Source organism: Nuphar pumila, chromosome 3 (assembly GCF_984573655.1).
Source record: "Nuphar pumila chromosome 3, dmNupPumi1.hap1.1, whole genome shotgun sequence".
NCBI classification, from domain to species: domain Eukaryota; kingdom Viridiplantae; phylum Streptophyta; class Magnoliopsida; order Nymphaeales; family Nymphaeaceae; genus Nuphar; species Nuphar pumila.
The window spans coordinates 105,075,109-105,085,444 of NC_143251.1; the positions used below are offsets into that span (position 1 = coordinate 105,075,109).

The following is a 10,336-nucleotide window of genomic DNA, read 5'->3' on the forward strand; positions in this document are numbered from 1 at the left end:
GTAATCTGCTTTTCTGGGGGTGTGTTGGTTGGTTTGGGATCCTCATAATCTCTAACTAATCTGCAAAGAATCATCAGTCATGGAACCTATACCAAAAGATATAGTCCTTGAAGGAAATGACATGTAACACCTCCAATATTGAACAGCTGTGCTGAAACTGAAAGCACAAGTTGCATAGTGTTTAACCTTGGCATCATTAGACTGATCAACATGTTAGAACTTGGAACCAACTAGGTAGAATTCTTAATCTTAATTTGACATTTTTTATTTCTCATAAGAACCAACCACTGCAGCGGCTGAGAGATTTTATTGCTTGTACGAAGATTTTCATTTTTTTTTTTTTGTAGAAAGAAAATTGGCAAGTTAAAAACGCAATTAGTTATTCAAACTGATAACCAACTATTTGTTTTTTTGAAATGCAAGCTGGGGTTAGGCAGACCCCCACCAGTTATTATTCAACGTACCACTGGGGTTTTGAACCTGCAGCGTTCCACCACAAGGAGACGTGCACTGACAGCTCCTACCAACCACGTGGAGCCCCAGTTGGTAACTGATAACCAACTATGGAACCGTAACTTGGAGGTCTGTTACAGAATGGGCGTATTGAAATTAACGATGGGCAAAGATGAATCAAGTAGTGTAGAAATTGAAATGAAGGAGGCGATTGTATTATTGGATATAGTCGCATGGTGTTCAACAAAAAAAAAAAAAAAATTGAAAGGCAAGCTGGGCCAAACAAGTGGAGCCCTCAGTTGGTGTTCAACTTATTTATGTTAGTAAAGTAGTAGTAGAAAAGAGTCATGGGAACCAGAACAATGTTTTTTTTTTTCAGATCACCAAAAGTAAAAGCAAATTTCGAGGCAGAGAAGAGAGAAAAAAAGGGAATCCATAGGTATTGGTGCATGGCCAAATGACCTGTGATGGATGAATGTGAAAATTTGCAGTGATTGTAAATTATTATAAATTAAGACCACGTGAGGTGGTCCGAATTACGAATATAATGGGACACTGGCCATCTTAGGAGGAATTTAGCCTTTTTTATGAAAGTTTTTTTTTTTTGACAGAGAGCTGGGGTTAAGCAGTCCACTACCAGTTACGAGGTGACATGTACTAACTGTTCCTGCCAGACAAGCGTAGCCCCCTGTTGGTCCTTTTGTACGAAAGTTAAAGACAAAAGTAGCATCTCACAGATAAGATTCGTTTGAGGAATTCCAACTTCGAAGTTTCTCTCTCAGCGCTCGAACACCCAGCAAGGGACAATCCCCAAACATAGCCTGAAATAAAGACCTCTCTCTCTCTCTCTCATGTGACAACTTCCAGTTTCACGATATTCTATACAAAGAACTGATATATTCTAAAAAGGACGACTTTTTGCAAAAATATCAAAAAATTAACTCAGATGGGCATCCCGGAAGAAAGAATCAAGAACATATCCAGCTTGGGAAAGAGGAGAGTTCCCTGTCCACAAACTCGATGCCATGGTAGCAACTCCTAGGGGTATCCTAAAACCCCCAGCTTTCTCATATGTTAAGTCAAAGCAGTCGGATTCAATAAAAGGCCAAAAGCAGTCGGACCTAGGATCTTCAAGATCATCTTAATAATAAATAAAGCTGAATTCAAGCCCTAATTGTACTAAGAGAAAGCAAGCATTCTGTGAAACTAATCAAACAGAGAAGAAACCAGTAATAAGCTTATAACCTTCCCCCATGAGATTATTAAACACTGAAAAATAATTGCATCTCAAGCTTAAAAGACTTATTTATTAAATGAGTCAGCTTCACCAAAATTATGTATAAGCTACGGTACTAATTAGAATAGAGAAATAGATACTAATGGCTCTCAACAAGTGTACATCAAACAGTTAAACCCATTTTTTTTTTCGAAAGGCAAGGTGGGGTTAGGCAGACCCCTAACAGATATCTCTTAAGCCCCATGTGGCAGAGAGATTCGAACCTGGGCCTTTAGCTTGGCACAGGACTCAACCTACAACATGGGATACTACCTCGGTGGTGTTAAACCCATATTATTAGAGCCTCATCAAGAACAAAAATCGAATAAGGTAGGCCGCAACATGAGAATCAGAAGTAAATGATACTCGGAGCAAAGAACCAACAATGATTCGCAAAAAGATTATTTGATTGAAATAAAAAGAGAATACCAGCTTATAGTAAGTAAACGTAGCTTTACAGCAAAGCACTAAACTGCCAGTCAGGGAAACCAAACATACTGAAATTCTCATAGGTTCTCCGGAAAGAGAGAAAGAGAACCTCCCTGGTTGGTAAGACAGCTGACAGAGAAAAAAGCAAAAAAGAAATGCCAAAAAATGCAAAATTTAGCACCATAATCTATCCCAGGTGACGATATAGGAAAAAAAAACATCCTCCCTTGACTAGTATAGTAGTATTTATCCAAATAGAAAGGGGGAAAAAACAAAAAAAGTGATCGCAGCTTGTATCAGAGCTTTTTCACTGCCCACCCAACTGTGGGAACTGGCCAGGATCCTCGATGCAAGGGGCAAGTATGTTATCAGCACCAGTAAATCGCCTGACAAAACCTCCCTGGAAAACCCCACGCTCACCTCGACCACGTCCTCGGCCACCACGACCACGCAAAGGTCCCACATACTTCTCACCATCAGCTGGTTTCAGGAACTCATTTATGCTCACAGACTGCAAAAATAATCATCTGGTTATTGGCAAGATCAATGGTAATTACCTTAGTAGTAACAAGATTAATAACAGCAATAGCAGTAGCAGTAGCAGCAGCAGTTCCATTAGAGATGACACTCCCAGTGTTGTATTAACCCAAGGAGAAGACCAAGAAAAAGGATGACAGGCTGTGGCATCCAAGGTTGCTGGACTGTTGCTGCTGCTTCAGCAGCATGCATGGTCGGACAAGATTGTGGCGATTTCCAAACCCGAAAATATTTTTGGAGGAAAGATGTCAAGGCAAATGGGTTCTCAAAATGAAAAGCTTCTGCCTCATTATAACACGTGACATCAAGATCAACAAATAAAACTCCATAAACGCAATTTCAGCTACTCTTATCATTTAAGCACCTTTTAATGGTAACTGTAAACATTCGGCACCCATGTACTGCTAACGCATTTTCAGAACAGATCAGTAAAAAGCATATTTCCTTCTGATAACGCTATCCCCAGGGAATCCTATTATGCATTATCAAACAGGCATCAGAAGGAAAAGAGTCCTTATTAGGCAAAAGAACATTATTATAAGTCACATGCTTATTCGAGTCAGTTTCTTTTTCATTCATAGATCAGGGAATCTATTTATTCAGTCACTATAGTTGCAGCTTCCTTTATTCTTTTTTTTTGGATAATATGGGACATAGAAATTGCATAACAGTTTTTTATTGAGACATTAAAAAAGAAGGGGGATGGGGATTTATATTTGGAGCTATTTTCTTCCTCATCATTCTTGTACTTGCACAGGAAAAAATAGCCCCGAAGCAAAGCACAGTGGATCTAATCTCTTCCAGCTGTTGTCAAAACATTTCCCTGTCCTGCTATATATTTAGTTTATGTATAACCATCAAAGCAAAGTATTATTTTTCAAAAAAAATGCAGGTATTATGAAGAAAAAGATATTCATGTGTAACGCTATTAGCATTTACCAAAAATTCAACCATCCAGCGCATTGTGTTTACCCCCTTACCATGCTGAATAGAACATACTGAACCAGATCTTGCTCATGTAAAAGAATTTGCAAGGGAAAATTGTGTTTGTTTTAAACTATGGCTTTCCACAAGTGTAACAGTGAAAAAAAGAAGCTGTGCTCCACATTGGCTGTTCAGGAACAGTAGAATTGCCTTTCTCAATTTGACTTAGAGTGATAATTGTTTAATGGTCATGTATGAGTTACACAAACTTGAATGTCCATGTGTCAATAGTTGAAAGCTATGCCACAGGGATTCTTCAACTTGCCCTCATGTCGTGTCTCTAAGTCTCTTTGTATATTATTCTTAATAGAAAATTACACAAAAATGGTGTCTCGTGTCCTTTTACCCGTGTCCTTGTAACATAGATTGAAAGATTACTGGCTTATAATTGGGGCATGACATGGATTTTCTGCAGCTTTCCCTGAATCCTACAAGAAACAGCCAGTTGTCTCTTTTCCTTCTCTGGGTTTTAAGAAAACAAAGGAAAAAATCATCTAATGCACAAATCAACTAAAATTTACAGTTAATCATTATGGGGCATGCCACTAATTTTATTGAGGATGAACATTCTCAAAACCCAAACAATTAATATCAAATGAAATTTCTGCTTTAGTAGCTCCGATCATCTACATGTTGTAGCAGTCGTCCTAAGATCGACCCATCCCCTTTATAGGCAACCAGTATCAACTATCAGCTAGCAGAAAGCTAGCCACTAAGACTATCAACAAGATTTTGCATGTAATCTAGAAGTTTCACTAAATTTACAAGTTGCAGTCAGATTGTCTAACTGTTTTTATTTCCTTGGCTATCACAATTTCATATGCTAACATCAAAACATAAGTATATAATTGATTGTTCTCAGCATCCATCATAACACAGCATTAAAATGGTGTTCCATTCTAGGCTAATCGCATCATCATTGCACAGAAAAGCCCCTATCTACCAACAGGAAAATGCACTCAAGAGCATGCCATTAACAGAGGAAGAACTTACCTTTCGAACTCTCTCCTCTTTTTCAAGGCCATCCTTTCTCTTAAGCTTCTCTTTCTCAGACTTCTGAAAGCATCGATGGAGCACAAAGAAAAATGATAAGACCAATGAAAGAAATAAATCAATAACATGCATAAAGTTCAAAAAAACAAAGAACAAACCAGCCTAAGCAAATTGTCCTCATCTTTCTTCTTCTCTACAAGTTGCATTTCCAGAAAGTCCTTGTCAAGAGTAACTTTCCTCTCCTCAGTTTTCAATGCTTGCAAGGCCTTCCTCTTCTCACTGAGAACCTTCTCATATTCATCCAGGGTCATTTCCTGTGCAAATGCAATTTTGTCAATATAAAATACCATATTTTCAATGCGACGGTACAAGTCAAAAGGAGAGAAAAGCTAACCCACCTTGTCTTCTTCTTCTGCGACCTTTTTTTCAGCAGTATCTTGTGAATCAATTTGCTCGGATTTCTTTTCGGTCTCTGCATTTTTTGGTGCCTCAGTAGTCTCTGGAACATCCCTGATCATGACAACAGCCACAAAGCATAAATGTCACAAGCCAGTCAAGAAAAATCATAAATAGATGAAAACAATGAAACCAGTACATTTAACTGCCAACAGTCAATATTCATCAATTATCCAACATGCAAGAGCATACATTAATAGCCCTCTGCTCGATTATAACCTAAAATGCTTAATCCAGCAGCACAACTTTAAGATATGATATTCACTTTTATAACACAAACAAATTCACAGTTTGTTGACACTATGACGTGGGAAAACACACAGAAAATAATGAAACAGGCATGATACAGAATGCAGGAGAAACAAAACAGTGCCTTAAAATAAGACATTTTAAAATATCGCTTGCCTTCGGCAGCTTTTATTTTCACCATCATATAATGCTTCCACAAAATACCCAATATAAATGATATTATCTGAACAGTGATAGGCCAAATAAGATAGCTGGTGGCATGAGAAAAGTGGCTAAGGAAGTATTGGGTGAGTCTAAAGGCGGTTCACCACTAGGTAAGGATACATCATGGTGGAACGAGGATGTCAAATTAGCTATTAAGGTTAAAAGAGAGTGTTATAGAAATCTAAGTAAGAGTCGTGATAATGAGAATTTGGAGAAGTATATGATAGCAAAGAAGGAAGCTAAAAAAGTAGTTCGAAACTCGAGGGCTAAGGTATATAAGGAGGTTTATGACAAGTTGGATACCAAAAAAGGCGAGAAGGATATTTATAGGCTTGCAAAGATGAGAGATAGGAAATCGAGGGATTTGGGTATGGTTAGATGTATCAAAGATGAAACGCAAAGGGTTTTAGTCAAAGATGAGGAGATTAAGGAGAGATGGAAAGATTATTTTGATAAGCTATTTAATGATAGTCATGCTCAAGATCTTGGAGACTTCTCCATTCCTTTTCATGAGATAAATCGTGACTTCATGCGCAAGATTCAAAAGAAAGAAATTGCAAAGGCTTTGAAGAAAATGAAATCTAGAAGGGCAGTTGGACCAGATGGTATACCTATCGAGGCTTGGAAATGCTTGGGAGAGAAAGGTTTAGAATGGTTGACAAATCTTTTTAACTTGATTTGGCGAACAAATAAGATGCCTAATGAGTGGAGGAAGAGTACTTTGGTGCCTTTATATAAGAATAAGGGTGATATACAAGATTGCACAAACTATCGTGGTATAAAACTCATGAGTCATACTATGAAACTTTGGGAGAGGGTGATTGAGTCTAGGTTGAGGAAAGTTGTCATGATATCGGACAATCAATTTGGTTTTATGCCTGGAAGATCAACTATGGAAGCTATACATCTTCTTAGACAACTTATTGAAAGATATAGAGAGAGGAACAAAGATTTGCATATGGTTTTTATTGATTTAGAGAAGGCATACGATAGAGTACCTAGAGACGTTCTCTGGTGGACAATGATGAAGAAAGGTGTTTCCCTAAAGTACATTAGTATAATTAAAGATATGTATGAAAGAGTAGTAACCAATGTCCGCACTTGTGGAGGGGTGACAACCAATTTTCCGATAACGGTTGGGTTACATCAAGGATTTGCTTTAAGCCCTTTCCTATTTGCGATAGTGATGGATGAGCTTACGAGATCAATTCAAGAAAATGTACCGTGGTGTATGTTGTTTGCTGATGATATTGTTTTGATTGATGAGTCTAGAGTTGGGGTTAATGCTAAGTTAGAATTATGGAGACAGACATTGGAAGCTAGAGGTTTTAAGTTGAGTAAGAGTAAGACTGAATATATGGAATGTCGGTTTAGTAAGCAACGAAGTAGTGATGGAAGTGTAGTGAAGCTTGGTGAGCAAGAAATACCGGTGAATGATTATTTCAAATATTTGGGATCCATCATTCAAAAGTATGGAGAAATTGATGGAGATGTAAATCATAAGATAAAGGTTGGGTGGATGAAATGGAAAAGTGCAACTGGAGTGTTGTGCGATCGTAGAATGCCATTGCGGTTGAAGGGAAAGTTTTATAGGACGACTATTAGACCCGCTTTACTATATGGTACGGAATGTTGGGTTGCCAAGAGACATCATATTCAAAAAATGAGTGTAGTTGAGATGCGGATGCTTAGATGGATGTGTGGAAATACAATAAAAGATAAGATTCGGAACGAGGAGATACGTAAGAAGGTAGGTGTTGCACCCATTGAAAATAAGATGTGAGAGATTCGTTTACGGTGGTTTGGACATATTCGGCGAAGGCCTAATGATGCTCCAGTTAGAAGGTTGGAGAAATGGGAAAATATATTAGTTAAAAGAGGTCGGGGTAGGCCTAGGAAGACTTGGATGGAGATGATAGGAAAGGATATGAATGCTTTGAACCTCACCGAGGACATGGCATTGGATAGAAATAATTGGAGGAAAAGGATTCATGTGGAAGACCCAAAATGAATTTCTATTTTGGTTCATATCGCTGACCCCAATTGTTTTGGGATGAAGGCGTAGTTGTTGTTGTTGTTGTTGTTGTTGTTGTTGTTGTTGTAGTGATAGGCCAAATCATGCTGCATCAAATAGGGATTATTTTCTTGTTGAAACACTTGATCTGTGCTACAAATCAATAAAAAACAGAATTTGGAAACTTGAAATTGTTGCCTGGATGCCTAATCTCATAACTAAAACAAAAGAAAAGTCTGATAGCCATGATGCATATGCATTTTGGATCTGCATCTGCATACAAACTTGAAAAGCATGGTTTGTTTTCCTTCGGTTACCATATATAACAAAAATAATGAGAAAGATAACAACAAAACAATCTTTCACCGAAAGCAGCATAAGAACTAAAATAGCAATTCTAGTGGCACTTATGAAGGCACAGCATGCTAGAAAAACCAGAAGTTTAGATTCTTAATCTCACTGCTGGATTAGTTCCGCCAGAAATACTTGACGGCAGTTAATACACTGCTTAGTATACAAGTAACAGAAAAATATATTTTCATTGCAAAGATCTCAATGTTAGGCAATCAAAAGTACAAAAAAATAAAGAAAAAAAAAGATGATTGGTTTGACTATGAAACATTTTTGTTGGAAAGAATTTGAGATGTTCTCCCAAGTGGAATAGATCAGGAAAAGCAAAACTGAACAGATCAAATGTGGGCACGCCAAGGCTATCAATTCTAGCTTGTTTGTAGAGTCTAAAATGAGAACAATTATATTACTGTACCAGCATTGAGTGGCAACTTAATCAGTTGAACATTAGTCATCTTGATCAAGCATGGTGTTTGGCATCAGCATGTAGGACTCAAATTTCAAAATTAGTTTAGAGAGAAACTTCAGCAGATCAAAACCGTATATATGTTCAGCAAGAAACCTGGATAACCATAAGATGGAGGCGTCCATAACATAATTATATTTCACAACGGATGCAATTGAAGCAACCCCAAAAAGAAAAGGAATAAAGAGCAACGGGGAAGATGGAGGGGGCATTCCATAATACAAAAGCCGAAGAAAGGTTTACCCATGAAATAAGGAACATATGTTTACTCCAAAAATAAATTCAGTAGCCACAAAAACCCAAGTAAAAGAAGCAAGCCATATAATTACCAGGAAAATATATCATTAGAATTTTCATTACATTCATATATTAATGATAACAAGCATCTAAAAGTTGCAGCCAAAAGAAAATGATGAGAAACCTAAACATCCCAAAAGAATGTATAACAGTGGCCCCATAAAAGAATGAAGCCAAAGTTCAAAAGGTGGAAGAGATTACCATCCAGTAGCCTCAACGCTGGTAACCGTTTCTTTATTCCCATCACCTTCCGCCTGCTTCTGTTCACTTGTATTCCATCCACCGTTTCTTCCATAACGACCACCTTCACCATCACCATATTGGCGTCTTTCCCCACCCCTGAAATTCCGATTTTCACCATTGACCCCCCTGTTTTCATTCCCATACGGACGATTCATATTGCCATAAACCTTCCCTTCTCCACCATGCCCCTGATTCTCACTCCCCCATCCTTCATCACCATGGCCTTGATCATCCCTCCCCCCATTTCCATAAACTCGGTTCTCGTTCCCAAACTCTCGGTCCTCATTAAAACCCCGACCCCTACCTCGGCCTCTCCCACGACCACGACCACCTTCGCCAAACTGTTTCCCATCATAATCGCCCCCATCATTCATCTGATAACCGTCCGAGCGTGGGCGTCCATAGTCAGCAAACCCATTACTCACTCGCCCACCGCTCCCAGCATCAGCAGCACCCCTTCCAAGGCCCCGGCCCCGGCGACCCCTTCCCCGTCCCCTCTCGGCCTTAACTGAAACAAATCAACCCCATCATCCACAAAAACTAAGTAAACCAAACCAAAAAAGAAAAAAGAAAAACGCCATAACCCTGAAAAAAACAACAACCGTACACAATTTAACTGAACAAAAAGAAACCGAACCAAAACCCTTTTGAAATCAAGAGGAAAACAACGTCATCGAACAAACGCAACAGAAACAAGAAGAAACAGCAAGGGAAGATCCCTACCGGCCTCGGCGGGGGGAAGCGGCTTGGAGGGAAGCTTCGCAGGGGCGGCCGGCTGAGGAAGCGAAGCCGACTTCTTCTCGGGAGAGGCCAACTTGGTGGCAGCGGAGGCTAGGAGGGCGGAGACGTCGTCGCTCTCGTCGTCCACCAGGAGGGCGAAGGAGTTCTCCATGCGAGCCATGGCTAGAGGGAGAGAGAGATCGAAGAAGGGAATTTCTAGAGGTTTCGTCCCCTCCCCTTCTGCGCTAGGGTTTGCTCCTCAAACCCTAAGTTTCTGCGGAAACGAATCCATCGGTCTCATTAAGAGAAAGGAATCGTGAGTGAGTGAGTGAGAGAGAGAGAGAGAGAGAGACCAGCGGCAAAAAAAATCGCAAAACCCTTGTCGCAGCCGCGAGCCCTTTTATAGCACCGTGGGTGTGACCTAACTCGGGTTTATATCTTAACCGTGGTTTAACGAAGGCCTACCTCTGTTGGGAGTGTGATTCCTTCTTAAGACGGTAATATTCTCTGTAAAAAAAGTCGGTAATAATTTGTAAATGACCTATTTACCCGTGAAATATAAGTAGAGGTAAATGGGTCGGAGCTCCGAACCGGTTCTGAATAGGATCTCATACACATCTTCGAATCCGGATAATAAATATCCGAATTCAAATCGGATTCAGAG

General features: G+C 39.3%; 1 protein-coding gene across 1 annotated transcript; it reads right to left on the minus strand.

The window, feature by feature from the left end:
- Nucleotides 1-2,118: 2,118 nt before the first annotated feature.
- LOC149843192 (uncharacterized) lies at nucleotides 2,119-10,051 on the minus strand. Its single transcript, XM_089999645.1, has 6 exons — nucleotides 9,676-10,051; nucleotides 8,911-9,460; nucleotides 5,071-5,182; nucleotides 4,831-4,986; nucleotides 4,673-4,735; nucleotides 2,119-2,669 (listed from the first exon to the last, which is right to left on the minus strand). Exons 1-6 carry the CDS (start codon nucleotides 9,851-9,853, stop codon nucleotides 2,466-2,468), a joined length of 1,263 nt encoding a protein of 420 aa, XP_089855771.1. The 5' UTR covers nucleotides 9,854-10,051; the 3' UTR covers nucleotides 2,119-2,465.
- Nucleotides 10,052-10,336: the final 285 nt, after the last annotated feature.